This window comes from Mustelus asterias, chromosome 9 (assembly GCF_964213995.1).
Source record: "Mustelus asterias chromosome 9, sMusAst1.hap1.1, whole genome shotgun sequence".
Classification (NCBI taxonomy): Eukaryota; Metazoa; Chordata; class Chondrichthyes; order Carcharhiniformes; family Triakidae; genus Mustelus; species Mustelus asterias.
This window is the reverse complement of record NC_135809.1, coordinates 33,643,795-33,661,645: the sequence shown is the minus strand read 5'-3', so window position 1 is coordinate 33,661,645 and position 17,851 is coordinate 33,643,795. Positions and strand designations below refer to the sequence as shown.

The 17,851-nt window shown below is 44.6% G+C and overlaps 1 protein-coding gene across 1 annotated transcript in view; it reads right to left on the bottom strand.

Moving 5' to 3' along the window:
* The window catches only part of kcnq1.2 (potassium voltage-gated channel, KQT-like subfamily, member 1.2), a 357,928-nt gene that overhangs the window by 224,945 nt on the left and 115,132 nt on the right, over positions 1 to 17,851 (bottom strand). Inside the window, exon 10 of the mRNA XM_078221112.1 lies at positions 16,542 to 16,704. Coding sequence (XP_078077238.1) covers positions 16,542 to 16,704 — 163 coding nt within the window. The remainder of the gene's footprint in view (positions 1 to 16,541; positions 16,705 to 17,851) is intronic.

Sequence of the window (17,851 nt, the reverse complement as noted above, 5' to 3'; positions counted from 1 at the left end):
AAGAAAAGGAGGAATGATAACCATTAAATAAAAACATAGGCTGGAATTTTACCACCTCGCCTGCCCGAGGCTTGTAAGATCCCACCCAAGGCCAACGGAGAATGCTATTCTGCGAGCCTCGCCCGCTGCTCGCAAAACAGCATTCTCCGTTGGCCTTGGGTGGGATCTTACGAGCCTCGGGCAGGCGAGGTGGTAAAATTCCGGCAATATTGTGAGAACTGAAAGGAATTAAATAGAGAAGTAGGCCAAACAGAAGTCAGTGCAGGAGGGCAGCAATCCATCTGCGCTGCCTTCCTGCACTGACTTCTGTTTGGCCGCGCTGAGGGAAAACAAAGGATAATTACTTTTGCTGGGAATAGCACAGTGGAAAAAAAATCAGGCAAGAAATGTGTAGGAAATTGAAGGATATTTTAACTGATCAGAAATAGATTGTGATAGAGAAAAGGTTCGGGATAAATTTCCCTGCACTACCCCCACCCACCACCCTGCCCCCTTGCCTCACCTCCTCAATCCCTTCACAACCCCAGTGTTTTCAGCATTGGAAACCTGGCTCTCCAACAGAGAAGGAAGAATACTTGACCTGGCTCTGGACAATGAAGTGGAGTTAATGGGCAACTATTTCAGAAACAAATGACAAATGTTGCTCTATCTAAAAACTAAATCACGGAAACAAAATGTAATCAAAAAGGTTGATAGAATGTTGGCCTTTATGGCAAAGCGTTTGGAACACAGAGTGAGGAAGCGAAGCTACAATTGCACAGAACTTTGACCCGACCCTATGTAGAGTACTGCACTTACTCTGAGAAACACCCTGAGAAAAGATATATTGAGCAGGGAGTCAGCTGACTGAAAATTCACCAGAATGGTGAGAGGGCTGGAAATTGAGGACAGGTCACATAACATTTGTTCTGACAAAGGGTCAACAAAATTAAACATTGGCAAGGATTTTATGTTTGCAAATTGGGATTGCTGCCATCCTGCACATGCGCAAAATCCAGTGATGGTGATGTTGGCTCACAAGCTCAACATCAACTCACTGGTTTCCCGTAATACAGAAGGTGGGAGAACGTTGATATCGGCAACCCACCCACCATTATTTTAAAAAATCATTAATGGGCAATTGGACTATTGACAATTCAACTGACCTGAGTATTATACAGACCATGCCACAGTATAGTTGGCATGGCAAAGTGGTGAGAGTGGGCAGTCTGCATTTTCACCATCTAAGGTTAAAAAGTGGATAGGAAGTAGGGTTCGTACTTTGGGCCGTGCTCTGTGCACCTCAGGGCATCCCCCCAAGATACCACCCCCTCCCTCCCTCTGCCCCACCCCCTCACTCACTTTGTGTCTTGCTGCCTAGCCTCCAAAACCAGCCTTCCATCCATCCTCCTCTACCCCTTCCCGAGGGTGCCTGATCCCTCCCTGCCCAAAAATCCTGGACGTACCTGAGTCCCAGATTCATTGCTCTCTTGGGGCTGCTTGTTATCCCACTGATGCCCACGAATGGATGCTGGTGCTGCTGGCACTGTTCAAACAGGCCAGCAGCTCTCGAACGTGGGACTTCCTCTCACCATGGAGTGGAAGTCCCAATCTGTCTCTTTAGGTTATTGGCAGCATTTCATCATGGCAAGCTGACCTTTTATTAAGTTGGGGGATGTGGGGAGGAGGTAGTGAGCAATACTTGGGGCAAATGGGATCAAAGGTTATGGGGAGAAAACAGAAGTAGGCTATTGAGTTGGACGATCAGCCATGATCGTGATGAATGGTGGAGCAGGCTCAAAGGGCCAAATGGCCTCCTCCTGCTCCTATCTTCCATGTTTCTATGTTTATATGCCTCCCATAAAATTCACCCAATTAATTCAATTTCTCCCTCCACAGAAGCTCTCAGACCTGCTGAATATTTCCATTAATCACTGGATTCAATAGAGTTGATATAGACAACCTATTTCCACTGGCTGAGAATCCAGAACAATGCTGTGTTAATGTTGCAATTCGAGCTAATCAATTTGGAATAGAAGTCGGGTAGCACTTTCTCAGATGAAGGGTACTGACAATTCGATACTTTCTCCTAATGGATGCTCGGTCTACCAAGGTTAGATATTTGTTGGGTAAAGATCTCGAGGGTTATGAACCAAAGGTAGGTAGTGAAATTTAGACACAGATAAAAGCAATGATTGCAGATGCTGGAATCTGAAACAAACACAGGGAATGCTGGGAAATCTCAGCCACTCTGACAGCATCTGTGGAGAAAGAATAATGTTTCAAGGAAGGATGACTCTTCGGCAGGAAGGGTCATTCAGACTTGAAAACGTTAGCTCTATTCTCGCTCCACAGATGCTGTCAGACCTGCTTAGATAGAGATAACCTATGATCTAACTGAATGGTGACTCAAGGGCTTAATGGCCTACTCATATTCTTGTGCTCCTAAAGGAAAGAATGTAGATTATTCATCTGTTCAATTTTAATTAGTTATCTTCTTTGGACATCTAAAAAGAAAAAACAAACTAGAAATCAAGCCATAACCAGTGTAAACATAGGACTTAAGATGCATAAGGAAATGAAAAGGCATCCTATACAAAGTGTTTCTGAAGTAATTAAGCAAATGTAACTGACATACAATTTTTTTTACAGTTACTTATGTGAACATGCCAAGCTTTTACACAAGTATACAGCACTGACAGTGATCTTCTAAGTTTTACTGCACAAAAACCAACAGTCATAATGGAAAATCTGCTTGGAAAAGAATGACCTCCATGTCGCACAGGATAAACAGTGTCATCCTGAGGACAACCACATGAAACTAATAAAGAATCAACAAATGGATGTTTGCCTCGCTCTTAATGGTTTATCTGTAAAAATGCACAAGTTATGTCAGAATGCAAGCTCTGCAAACAGCACAGAAAATGTCAAGAAATGTTTGAAAAGCAACAAAAATGTGACGAGAAAAGCAAAGTTAATTATTCTGAAATGTGATAAAGCCTGTGGCCTTTTGATTCTCCATCTCTTAAAGCCCAATTTAAAATGCAAAGTACTTACAGGACAATGTTTTGATGCTGTTTGAGAAAAGCTTCTATGAGCCAGTGGGGGAGATCATGTTGGCTGATTAGGCAAACAGCGCCACAGTGAGGTCTAAATCACAAATTACATGTCACTGTCGACACAGTTGTGCTATAGTGTTACAAGCAAATGCTTCATAAACATAAAATAAATGTAATAGTGTGGAAACCAGTTGGTTTTCAGTGAGTGCTTGATTTTGAGGAAATGCGTTTAAACTGGAGTGGCTAATACCTGAAAAAGGGAAGTAGGTTGCCATAAGGGTGGCATGGTGGCACAGTGGTTAGGACTGCTGCGTCACAGCGCCAGGGACCCGGGTTCGATCCCCAGCTTGGGTCAGTGGGTAGGGGTTTACAGCCTCGCTCGGGTGAGATCGGAAGTTCGTGTCCGAGATCAATGGAGATTTCTGTTGTCGGACCCTCACCCGCCCCGATTCCGTGGCGGAGGTGGGAGAGTTCCGGCCATTGTCTATGTGGAGTCTGCAAGTTCTCCTTGTGTCTGCGTGGGGATGCTCCGGTTTCCTCCCACAGTCCAAAAGACATGCTGGTTAAGTGCATTGGTCATGCTAAATTCTCCCTCAGTGTACCCGAACAGGTGCCGTAGTGTGGTGACCAGAGGATTTTTCACAGTAACTTCATTGCAGTGTTAATGTAAGTCTACTTGTGACACTAATAAATAACAGTTCAAATATAAAGCACAAAGTGCTAAAAGTTTGAGCTGGCAAACATTTATGACATATCAGGCATGGTCAAAGCCCCTCTCTTGCAATATATTAAAATGTTTTTACATACAAATTTAATATAGTCTTCAGACTGCTACTTAAATCGTGGCAGTAATCATTTGGGGAGGAAGTTGGGGAAAATGGAATGAAAATATTAGTGACATCCACATAACTTGATATAATGTGAGGTTAAAGGGAACTTAAAGTGTTGTCACAATAGTAATCCTGCTCAGTATGAGAAGAACCGCAGGTTCAGGCATTTGGTGTCTGTTCTTGGCCGAGGAGCCAATAGTGTGAAGCTACCATCCATGGGATTATGACTGAATGCCTTTAAACCAGAATCCCGCCTAAACGTTTTTGGTGCAATTTAAGACGGGTGGTTTTGAGATGATATACCTCACAACATTTTACTGTATTTGCTGCTCAAAATTGGCAGGTAATTCAGAAGGACTTGCATCTTTTTCGCCTGAGATGGGAGCGTTCTTGTCACAATGGGTATTATAATCTCTTTGGACTGGATGGACAACATTTAAATCTCAGGTTAAAAAAGCCAGGTGCTGTAGTATTTGAATATCACTGCTTTATTCATATTAGAGGCAGTTAGAGAGAAAACTTAACTGCGCTTTCAACTTATTATATGCAAATGATGGAAATAAAAGTCAAATTTTAAACATACTTACAGCAGGAAGTAAGAATACAATACTTTTTTTTTTCTGGAGACCAGAAAAGGAAAATCATTTAATTCACAAACCCTCATTGATGCCCCAAGTCTTCATTTAAATAAAAATCATGAAATATGATAGCAATTCATGAATAATTTGGATTTAAGGGGTCATCACTAATAACACTTCAACACTGATATTGTTCAGGGTGCAATTATATTTAGTCATTTCAAACTGTTAAAAATCCCCAAATCATATTTTTTACAGGTTTTCCAAGTCAGAGATTAGATCTTCCGTTCCATGCTCACTCTCTCTGAAAAACATAATGGGGAGTGTTGGGCAAAATCTTACGGGACCCATGAAGGCAGGCTTGAAGGAAGGACCATCATAGAATCTCTACAGTGCAGAAGGAGGCCACTCGACCCATCAAGTCTGCGCTGACTCTCCGACAGGGCATTTTACCAAGGCCCACCACCACCCTATCCACATAATCCTATGTATTTACCCTGCTAATCCCCCTAATCTGCACATCTTGGGACACTAAGGGGCAGTTGAGCATGGCCAATCTACCTAACCTGCACATCTTCTGACTGTGGGAGGAAATCAGAACAACTGGAAGAAACTCACACAGACTCAGGGAGAACATGCGAATTCCACACAGTCACTCAAGACTGGACTTGAACCTGGGTCCCTGGTGCTGTGAGGCAACAGTGCTAACCACTGTGCCGCCGTGCCGGACTAGGAAGCTGATGTAGCGGAGGAGCATCAGATCGGTGTACCAATAAGTTCCTTCTCTGCGGCCCATCTTGCCAAAGACATGGAAGTGACGAGGGTGACCTACCCTGCTGTGGTAGACAGCCTTTTTGCACAATTGGGCAGATGGGGGATGCTGAGCCCCAATTGAGTCTAAAACCCAGTAGGTGTTTGGAGACTGTTTTCTGGCTGGGGGAGGGAGGGGACCACAAGGTCTCCTTCAGCTCCCAACCAACCCTACAGGAGGCTCATGGATCAGCAGGCCACAGCTGCGGTCGAAGGCCATCCTGCGGGTGGAGTACTCATTCACAGGGGTGGCCTGACAGCTGTGTCCATTGTTAATTTTCAGAAAGTTAAAAACCTCTTCAGAGGGCCCCTCAATCGAGGTCACCATCCTGCAGCAGTAGCTCCCATCTCTGCCGGTGTAGCTGCCGTCCCTCTGCCTGCAGCCTCCTGAACCGGCCTGCTGTCCATAATTGGGCAGCGGCGGATGTGGAAACGGCAATTAAGAGGCTGCCTGCCAAAAAGGTTGTGCTATCAGTCGCACTGCCAGCCAATGCAGGGACGACACCCGGAAATGGTCATACAACAGCCCATAATTATCTTTAAAGGGCATAGCATCCCTTTAGTGTGAAAATTAGTGAAAGCAAATTACAGGCTGGCATACTACACTACAGCCTGTTGTTAATCTGTTATATGCTTTTTAATCGAGGAAAATCTTCTCAAACAGCACGTCTGGGATACTAAATACAACCTTGGTAACAAAGAATGGTAATAACTAATGATTGGAAAAGAAAACCTTCCAATAGCTATTCATCATGGTGTCTTTCTATGGGCATTAGACTTTGACAAGTTCAACAGTAATGAGTTGTATACATGACCTGTAATTACTGGTGGAGAACAATGAGTTCCATCTGCTCCCATGATTCGTTTGGCAATAGTTCACTACTTATTCATTCTGGATCAAATTTCTGAATAGAGATATTTTTAAAAATGTAGCCTTGCACCATGATTAATTAAGAGTTCAATTAGAAACATTAGGTACAAAATAGTTAATTCCTTCCAGTTTAATAATGTGTACATTCATGCAAAATTACTTAAATATGATTAATTGAGCTCTTGAGATGTATTCCTTGACAAAAATCCAAAATAATATAAATTGAGAGACTTCTTCAAGCAATTCATTTTTTTTTAGTGCTACCTTCACATGGAGCCATTTATTATATTTTCTTTGTTTTTACAGAAAGGCAAAACTATATTTTATCTCAAATATTATAACCTAATGAAGCTACAGCACAAGATTGCCTGCCTGCTAAATACCAAAAGCACAGATGATGGATCTAAGCAATTTCTCAACCAACAGATCACAGCTAAGCCCTGTAACCCGAGCACATGTGGCTGAGGAAAAGCAGAATACTGTGAATTCTGGAGATCGGAAATAAAAACAGGAAGAGCTGAAAAAAAAACCAGCAGGTCTGGCAGCATCTGTGGAGAGTGAAAGAGTAAACATTTTGAGTCCAATGGGACTCTTCTTTGGTTGAAGAAGTCATGTGGGACTCCAAAATGTGAATTCTGTTTCTCTCCCTACATTTAGTTGAGAACGCGGTTTTCAATTAGAAAACAAATTAGGAGGAGGTTTCTCAAACATACCCATCCTAAACTGTAGCAGAGTCCAGCATGAGGCTGAAATCATAGAATAGAATCATAGAATCCCTGCAGTGCAAAAGAACATAGAACATAGAAAGGAAGCGACTCGGCCCATCGAGTCTGCACAATCCCACCCAGGTCCTATTCCCGTTACCCCACATATTCATCCTGCTAATCCCCTGACATTAGGGTCAATTTAGCATGGCCAATCAACCTAACCCGCTCATCTTTGGACTGTGGGGGGAAACCGGAGCACCCGGAGTAAACCCACGCAGACAAGGGTAGAACATGCAAACTCCACACAGACAGGGACCCGAGGCCAGAATTGAACCCGGGTCCCTGGCGCTGTGAGGCAGCAGTGCTAACCACTGTACCACCATGCCGCCCAAATGTCAGCCAAAGGAGTCAGGTGCCTAATCTGACTCAGACTCCTTGCAAGGTCGTGATCATTACTGATTAGTGTCCAGTCAATTTGACTCCATATGATGTTAGGAAGTGGTTGAGCGCATGGGAGACAGCAAAGGCCTTTACCTGAAAACGTCCCAGCTGTAGAGTTGAAGACCTGCCTACATGAATTAGCTGATTTCTTAGCCATGCTTTTCCAATGCAGCTACACACAGAGAAAATGCAGAGCACAATTGAACAATGATACCTGAAGGTATTTCTGCCCATGGATTCTCGGATGACCATGTTATTTCACATGTTCTTGTTCCATAGTACGTCCTGGATTTTCACTGAGTTGAAATGATTTGGGAACCTTTCAAAAATAACGGGTGGTCCCAATTCTGGGACTCCTGACCCCATTCAAGGGTGATTTTCTGGAGCGTCTTTTGAGAGAGTGGGCTGGTTCCAGTCAAGCGTCATGGTTCATGGCCCCTCACAGGAGTCGTGAACCCCAGCCATATGAGGAGACCAATAAAAAGTAAGTTGAAAAGGTCCTCCTCATGCCCTTTATGCCAAGCTCTGCCCTTTCATCCACCCTTTATTGCCCCTCATGCCAATATCCTCCATTCTACCCCACAGGGTGTTCAAGCATTCATTTTAGAGGTTAAAGCAAAATACTGCGGATGCTGGAATCTGAAACAAAAAAACAGAAAATGATGGAAAATCTCAGCAGATCTGACAGCATCTGTGTGAGAGAATACAGCCAACGTTTTGAGTCTGTATGACCCTTCGTCAGAGCTAAGACAAAGAGAATCAGCAGAGATTCATAAGAGGAGGGTGGGGAGAGGAGGCTGGAATGGGACAAAGGGAATGTAAATGAGGATACAGATGGCTGAGAAGGCCCTAAGGTGTCCATTAAGTGATCAGAATGTGTGAACAGCAAAACAGAGGTACAGATGGTTAAGGGACTACCCTCGGGATTATGGCAGTTGTCCTGAAATGGGGGAGGGGGGTGGGGGTTGCAGAAGGAGAGCTGGAATGGGGAAGTGGAAAAATGGAAGCGAAAAAGAAGGATGATAAAATGGATGAATGAGATTAAACGAAATGAAATAAAATAAATGAAATTGGGGTGAAGGTGGAGGAGAGAGTTTGTGCTCTGAAGTTGTTGAACTCAATGTTCAGTCTGGAAGGCTGTAAAGTGCCCAATCGGAAGATGAGGTGCTGTTCCTCCAGTTTGCGTTGGGTTTCACTAGAACAAAAGGCCAAGGACGGACATGTGGACAGGAGAGCAGGGTGTGGTGTTGAAGTGGCGACAGGGAGGCCTGGGCCCAGCTTGCGGACGGACCGCAGGTGCTCAGCAAAGCGATCACCCAGTCTGCGTTTGGTCTCTCTGATGTACTCTGGTCCCTATATACAGGATACAGGACCTGTGTATACAGGTCCCTGTACACCATATCAACAGGGGCGGCACGGTAGCACAGTGGTTAGCATTGCTGCTTCACAACTCCAGGGACCTGGGTTCGATTCCCGGCTTGGGTCACTGTCTGTGTGGAGTTTGCACATTCTCCTCGTGTCTGCGTGGGTTTCCTCCGGGTGCTCCGGTTTCCTCCCACAGTCCAAAGATGTGCGGGTTAGGTTGATTGGCCAGGTTAAAATTGCCCCTTAGTGTCCTGAGATGCGTAGGTTAGAGGGATTAGTGGGTAAATATGTGGGAATATGGGGGTAGGGCCTGGGTGGGATTGTGGTCGGTGCAGACTCGATGGGCCGAATGGCCTCTTTCTGCACTGTAGGGTTTCTATGATTTCTATGATGTAGAGTAGACCACGTTGGGAGCAGCAAGTGCAAGTGACCAGATTGAAGGAGGTGATGTGAAGCACTGCTTCATTTGAAAGGGGTGTTTAGGACCTGGGATGGTGAGCAGGGAGGAGGCTACAGGGCAGGTGTTACCCCTTCTGCGATTGCATGGGAAGGTGCGGTGGGCAGGGAGCGAGGTTTTGGGTGTGACAGAGGATTGGACCAGGGTGTCCTGGAGAGAACGGTCCTTGTGGAATGCTGACAGGGGGTGTGAGGGAAAGATGTGTTGAGTAGTGGCATCATGCTGGAGTTGGCAGAAATGGCGGAGGATGATCCTTTGAATGCGGAGACTGAATAAAATAGAATAGAATCTCTACAGTACAGAAAGAGGCCATTCGGCCCATCGAGTCTGCACCGACCACAATCCCACCCAGGCCCTACCCCCATATCCCTACATATTTACCCACTAATCCCTCTCACCCAGAGGAAACCCACGCAGACACGAGGAGAATGTGCAAACTCCACACAGACAGTGACCCAAGCCGGGAATCGAACCCAGGTCCCTGGAGCTGTGAAGCAGCAGTGCTAACCACTGTGCTACCGTGCTGGTGGGGTGAACAGTGAGTTTATGGGGAGCATTATCCTGGTTCTGGGAGGGAGAGGAGAGGGTGAGAGCAGTGGCCCAGGGGATGGGTTGGACATGGTGGAGAGCACCATCAACCACAGTGGATGAAAAACCGCGATTGAGGAAGAAGGAAGACATATTGGGCAGTGTTATTTTGGAAAGTGGTATCATTAGAACAGATATGGCGGAGGCGAAAGAACTGGGAGAATGGGATGGAGCCTGGAATCTTTACACGATGTGGGGAAGAGCTGGAGTTAAGGTAGTTATGGGAGTTGGTGGGCTTCTAATGGATACTAGTGGACAGTTTATCACCAGGAATGGAGACAGGGAGGTCAAGGAAGGGAAGTGTCAGAGATGGACCATGTGAAGGTGATGGAGGGGTGGAAATTGGAAGCAAAACTGATACATTTTTCCAGTCCAGACGAGAGCATGAAGGAACACCGAAATATTCGTCGATGTACCGATAAAGGAGTTGTGCGACGGGGTTGGAATTGGACTGGATCAGGGAATGCTCTACATAACCCATAAAGAGACAGGCATAACTGGGACCCATGTGGGTGCCCATAGCCACACCTTTTATTTGGAGGAAGTGAGACGTGTTAAAGGAGAAATTGTTGAGTGAGAGAACCAGTTCAGCTAGATGGAGGAGAGTGGTGGTGGACTGTTCAGACTTCTGTTCGAAGAAGAAGTGAAGAGCTTTGAAGCCACCCCGGTGGGGAATGGAGGTGTAGAGAGATTGGACATCCATGGTGAGGAGGAGGCAGTTTGGACCAGGGAGCTGGAAGTTGTTGATAGAGCGTAGGCATGGAAGGAATCGCGAATGTAGGAAGGGACTGGACAAGAGGAGAAAGAATGGAGCCAAGATGGGCGGAAATGAGTTCAGAGGAGCAGGAACAGGCTGACATGATGGGCCTGCCGGGGCAGTCCTGTTTGTGGATTTTGGGAAGGCGGTAGAAGTGGGATGTCCAGGGTTGGGAGACTATGAGGTTGGAGGCTGTGGAGGGAAGATCTCCGGAGGAGATGAGGTCATTGACAGTCCTGGAAACAGTGGCTTGATGTTCGATGGTCAGATCGTGGTCCGTGGGGGGTGGGGGGGTGGGGTGGGGGGGCGGGGGGGGGGGGTGTGGGGCGGGTGAATGAGAGAATTGGTTTGGTTTCCCTCTGGGTAGTTGATATATATTTAAGTAGTTGTTTGGTTGCTTTAAAAGCAGGTTATGTGATTTGGTGGTGATGTCATTCGGGTGTTTCAGAGGCTCCTGCTTTTATTTTGTTTGTACTCTGTACAGCAACATCTCTTTCAATAAACTTGTTGAATGTTACTTTGAATCTACATGTAGAAACCACATTTTTTTCTTTTTCTTTAAAACCTACAACTCCTAACATAGTTAGGGCATTACAGTAGTATGAATCATATTTTTGGCAACTTTGCTGTCAAGAATACTTGGAATCTGTTTAGATTCCACAAGAAGGATGCTCCGGCTGGAGTCTGTCAAATTATGGAATCTTCTTCTGTGCCTCTATGCCATGTCCTGCTGTCTTGTTTAGCGAGCTGCTCCTATAGTTGACATTCTTGAAAGCTATCAAAAACTGATCAACTAAATGTGCAGTGAAGTTAGCCAAGGCACAAGAGAGAAAGTTACTTCCTTGCCTCATGTCTCCTGCAGTTCATGGCTGCAGTGTTCAAGCAAAATTACCTTTTAAAGATGGCGCAGATTACACCTGTTTTATGCCAACCATTACTCTATTGGTGATTCAAATAAGCTGAATCAGGCAAGCCTTGTGTAAATCTTGTCATCTTCAATGATTGACACGCATAACCTTGGTACTCTACTCATGCACCCCTCAAGAATTTTACCCCTTATTTTATATTGTCTCTCCCTGTTCTTACTACCAAAATGCATCACCTCACGCTTCTCTGCATTGAACTTCATCTACTACATATTTGCTCATTTAACCAACTTGCCTATGTCCTTTTGAAGTTCTACACTGTCTTCTCAGTTTATAATACTTCCAAGTTTTGCATCATCCAAGTTTTATCATCTGCAAACTTAGAAATTGTCCCCTGCATGCCAAGATCTAGATAATTAATATATATCAGGAAAAGCAAGGGTCCCAATACTGACCCCTGGGGAATATCACTACAAACAACCTCCAGACCGAAAATTCATTTTAAAAAATTCATTCCTGGGACATGGGCATCACTGGCTGCCCAGCATTTATTGCCCATCCCTAGTTGCCTGAGGGCAGTTGAGAGTCAAATACATTGCTGTGGCTCTGGAGTCACATGTAGGCCAGACCAGGGAAGGATGGTAAAACTTTCCTTCCCTAAAGGACATTAGTGAATCAGATGGTTTTTTCTAACAATTGACAATGGTTTCATGGTCATCAGTAGATTCTTAATTCCAGATTTGTTTTATTGAATTCAAATTCCACCATCTGCGTGGCGGGATTCGAACCCGAGCCCCCAGAACATTAGCTGAGTTTCTGGATTAATAGTTTAGCAATAATACCACAAGGCCATCGCCTCCCCATATAAAGAATATCCATTGACAATTATTCTCTGCTTCCTATTATTTAGCCAATTTGGTATCCACGTTGCTACTGTCGCTTTTATTCTATGAGCTAACAACTTCTCACAAGTCTGCTGTGTGGCACTGTATTAAATGCCTTTTAAAGGTCCCTGTACACCATATCAACAGCAATACCCTCATCGGCCCTTTCTGTTACCTCTTCAGAGAACTGCAGCAAGTTAGGTAAACACACTTACCCCTTTAGAAATCCATGCTGGCTCTTACTAATTAACCCACATTTTTCCACATGACAACTAATTCTATCCCAAATAATTGTTTTGAGAAGCTTGCCAACCACTGAGGTTAAACTGACTGGTCTGTAATTGCTGGACTTATCCTTGCAACATTTTTTTGAATAAGGTTGTAATGTATGCAATTCCCTAATCCTCTGGCAGTTTCCCTGAATCTAGGGAAGACTAAATGATTATGGCCAGCACCCCTGCAATTTCCACTCTCACTTCTTTCAATATCCTTGGATGTATCTCACCCAGTCCCAGTGCCTTGTCAACTTTAAGTACCAACAGTCTATTCAAGACTTCCTCCTTATCAATTTCAAACACTCCAGTGAACGAATTTCCTAATTTGTCACCATATCCTGGGTAACATCTACCTCCTTGATAAAGATGGATGCAAAGTATTCATTTCATGCCTTAGCCTTGTCCCCTGCCTCCATGTGTAAATTCCATTTAAGGTCCCTGATTGGCCCCTCCTTTTACCACCCTTTTATTATTGATATGTCTATAGAAGACTTTGGGATTCCCCGATACATTGGCTGCCAATCTTTTCTCATAATCCCTCTTTGATTCTCTAATGTACTTTTTCACCTTCCTTCTGAACCTTCTGTATTCCTCCTGCTTCTCAATTATACCTGACACCTGTCATAAGCAGTTATCTTAACTTCTATATCCTGTTTCATTCAGGTAGTTCCAGATTTGTTTGCCACTTTTCCCCTTTAAGGGAATATACCTTGAATGTGCCTGAACCATTTCTTTACTGAAGGTAGCCCACTGCGGAGCTATATTTTTTTCCTGCCAGCCTTGCGTTTCAGTCTATCCAGCCCAGCTCCATGCTCACCCCATTGAAGTTGGCTGTACCCCAATTAATTATTCTTCCTCTGGATTGCCCATTGCCCTTTTCTACCATCATCCTAAACCTTATGATATAATGATCACTTGTCTCCTAAATTTTCCCCACTGACACTTGATATACTGGGCCCACCTCATTTTCAAGAACCAGGTCCAACAGTGCATCGTTTCTTGTTGGACTGGACACATTCTATTGTAGAAAACTTTCCTGAATACAATCTAGGAACTTTAGCCCCTCTCTGGCTTTTACACTATCCCAGCCGAGCCTATATTTGGGTAATTAAAGTCCTCCATTATAACTACTCTATAATGGTTGCATCTCTCTGTAATTTCCCTGCAGATTTGTTCTTCTACATTTTTCTATAATCTATAGACGATACCGAGTAATGTAACTGCACCCTCTTTGTTCCTTAGCTCTAGCCATATTGATTCTGTCTTTGAACTTTCTGGGAAATGTTCTTTCTCCAGCACTGCAAAGCCTTTCTTAACCATTACCACCAACCCTCCTCCTTTCCTATCTTTTCTGAACACCTTGTATCCAGGAATATTTAACACTCAGTTCTGCCCTTCCTTGAGCAAGGTCTCTGGTATCGCCACATCATCATATTTCCACATTGCACTCTGTGCCAATAGATCCCCAATCTTATTTACTATACTCCATGCATAGTAATCCTGATTTCAATGTCTTTACTTTCTCCCTTATTCTGGCTTCACCTATTCATTTATTAGTCTCTATACTTAGAGGTTAGGTGCATTGACCCGAAGAGGCACCGAACCGTGGCATCTAGGGGAATTTCACAATGACTTCATTGCACTGTTAATGTATGCCTTACTTGTGACTAATAAACTTTAACTTTACTGGTGTTATCTGTTCCTCCTAGTACTTTGTGCACCCTGCTACTCCTCTCTCATATTTTCTCTTGGTTCCCACACCCTTGCTGAGTTAGTTTAAAACACACCGCGTACTCCCCCCGCCATTGTTCCTCCAGTTTGCGTTGGGTTTCACGGGGGCATTGCAGCAGGTCACTACTGTGTGACTGTGGGTTCAAGGGTTTGGTTCCAGTGTCCACACCTATTCACCACTGAGATCCCGGCCAGCATAAGGTACGTTTCAAGGTGATCCTTCCCACCCCCACCACCCCTTTACATGACCAACTACGATGAGGTTGCTTTGCCCAGGCACTTGGATGTGCTGCTTTCAGACTGGGTGCTGGGATCCTCATTCATTGCACTCTTGGTATACACGAGGGCTCATGTGGAGTGAGGAACTGAGATTATTTGAGGATGTGAGAGGCTGAGGCTTCTCAACTGTGAATGTGCCAGCACCAAGCTTCTGAGCTCCTGCTTTTAACACACATTTACAGCTTGATCAGTTGCTCAATTGCTCCTGACCTCATTCTCACTCTGGGGAAAATCCACACTGGCAATAAGGGATTAATGCAAGGACATTGATTACTCACAATTAGTCTCGTATGAATGCGCTTTATTGCTTCACTCCCCTCATTCCTTGCATTGTCATTGAAAGGCTACTAACATGGCTCAGCTGTGCATCTCTCCTCATTTGGGAATACACAGTTCAGTTGAGTACTCCTTGAATCAACCACCCCAATGAAGTGCACCACTCCTCCAAAGTCCTCACCAGGTCCTCAGTTAAATTTTACACTGTGCCATCATTTCAGGTTGCAAGATGGTGATGCTGAGGTCTTACTACCAGGCCAGCTTGGACCCTCCCTGTTTGACTGTGGAAATTCCTCCCATCATCCTGCAGCAGCACATTGTTCAGGTTTCCCTCACTCCAATACACCTCAAACGTCCCCTTGAATCCTTTATTCCATTGTGATTATGGTGGATATACCCAAGTAGATTGAGGGGTATGCTTATGCCTCATGTGGACCGTACCCTTCCCCATCTTGAGGCCTATGACACAGTGAAATCTAGAGACACCTGACCCCCCCCCCCCCCCCCATCCCGTGAGCTTTAAATGCTCCTACACTACCTTTACCACATCTATAGGCTACAGAGAGCTCTCCTGACAGTGAGTGTGCCATCTGTGGCCCAGTATTATGCCAGAACAACACGGGCCAACTGATGTTATGACCACCACCTTTTGCACAACCGCACATTGACATGCCCTTTCCCTCCCAGGCCTGGGATAAGGACAGTCTTTGCAAGGCCAGGAATGTAAACTGAAACACTTCTTCACTCTACCACCCTCCCATTCTGTCCCCAACTCTCTTTAGTCCTTCTGTAAGAGACTCTTCCCCATTCTGGCACAGAGGATACTTCCACCTGCATCCCTCTAGTCATATGTTGGAGTGCATCTTTCCCCTCTTCACTCTCTCCCCGTTGAGCCCTTGCCCGGCCACCCTTTCCCTTGCCTCTGTCTACTTTCCCCCTCAGCCAATCAGGCCCTGCAACACAATTATAAGCCACCGCTGCCTTACCACTGGTTTGCTAGGTAAAACCGTGCCTGTGGAATGCCCCTAGTACTACCTGTGAAGCCTGGTGCTGATTCCAAGATGCCGTGAGTTCTGTGCAATACAAGGTTACAGAATGAACCCCAAAGTCATGAGCAAAGTGCAGGCTGCCAGGTCACTTAGATACACATCAGCCTAATTGGCCTATTGACCCAGCATGGAGGGTTGGGGGGGATGGGGGGGGAGGGTGGAGGTGGAATGACTTACTCCAATGCTAATTCTAATAAACTGAGTCAGGCACGTTACTTGGGCTAGGTGGGAGATTGCTGTCAGATCAGCTATGACCTTAAATGAATTGCAGAGCATGCTCAAAGGGCCAAGTGGCTTGCTCTTGCTCCTAGTTTGTATGTTCATATGATTCCAGTCATATAGTGATCATGTATGATATTGAAATGTATTAAAAGGACATTGCTGGATTGGCATGGTGTGGCAAGAGATGCGTGCCGCCATTGAAGTCAGGAGCAGACGATGGCAACCTGTTTTCCACCTGATGTGACACAGATTGTTTTCACTCTCACAATATTTTCAGCTCCCCCCTGCCATGACGCCCGCCACAAACAGGAACAGGAAATCCCAGCCTCAGGCATAAAAATGTTTCTCTGGTTCTTACATACCAAAACAAAGTGGTCATCTCCTATGCGTGAACTTGGGTATTAACCCAGTGTGTGCTGTGGCAACATACCATTGACACAGCTGGTATTGGTGCAACTTTCAAGGTGAATTACCAACGCAGTATTTTAACACGTGATACAGGAGACAAAAAAAATACCTGCTGGCTCATCAATAAAAAAGGCGACCTCTTTCTTGTCATCCTTTTCATCAATATGGTCATAGGTTATCTGTGGTACTGATCGTGCATTTTCTCCAATATTCATCATGAATGCTGTCTCACTATCACGTCCCATTTTGCATTTTCTTTTATATTTCTTCATCTGTAGACCAAAGAGAAGTATTAAGGAAAAAAGTTGACAAATACAACTCTAAAAAAAGGAACATTTTCTGTCTTCATGAGAACTATTATTTGCAAAATATTTACTTTATTAAAGGGCAACATTTATGCAGCCCACAGATGAAGCGATCGCCAGACTATTAATCCAGAAACTTAGTTAATGTTCTGGGATCCCGGGTTCGAAACCCGTCACGGCAGATGGTGGAATTTGAATTCAATAAAAAAAATCTTGAATTAAGAATCTACTGATGGCCATGAAACCATTGTCGATTGTCGGAAAAACCCATCTGGCTCACTAATATCCTTTAGGGAAGGAAATCGGCCGTCCTGATCTGGTCTGGCCTACAGAGCCACAGCAATGTGGTTGACTCTCAACTGCCCTCTGAACAAGGGTGACTAGGGATGGGCAATAAATGCTGGCCAGCCAGGGATGCCCGTGTCCCACGAATAAATAAAAAAAGTGTTATATTTTATTGTCAGCACTATCTGCTGATATGGTGCACTTTTGGAGATGGTCTAATGCTGGCACATTGATGTTTGCAATTTTAGATCAACTTAGCATAATTTATTTTCCTACCAATATAAATAGCAAGAACATGATCAAGCATACCACAAAAACATTTTTATAAAATCTCCTTTGGTATTCAATGAGAGCCTTGATTTTAAATTAATTTAAATAATTAGAATAAGCAATAGCCTGGCAACAAAAGTGAGTACACTCCAATCAGTGCCATCATCTCAAAACAATCTTTCTTTGTAAAGGTTTTAAATATCTGAAGTTTATTTATGTATTCGTCCCATTTAAAGCTTACATTAACACTGCAATGAAGTTACTGTGAAATTACCCTAGTCACCACATTCCGGTGCCTGTTCGGGTCAATACATCTAACCAGCACGCCTTTCAGACTGTGGGAGGAAACCGGAGCACCCAGAGGAAACCCAAGCAAACATGGGAAGAATGTGCAAACTCCGCACAGTGATCCAAGCCGGGAATAGTACCCGGGTCCCTGATGCTGTGAGGCAGCAATGCTGTGCTACCGAGCCACCCCAAAATAGAAATGTCAGGAGTAGGATTTGAACCCACGCATCTAGAAAGGGACCAGAATGCACCAGGCTTACACAAGGCAAGG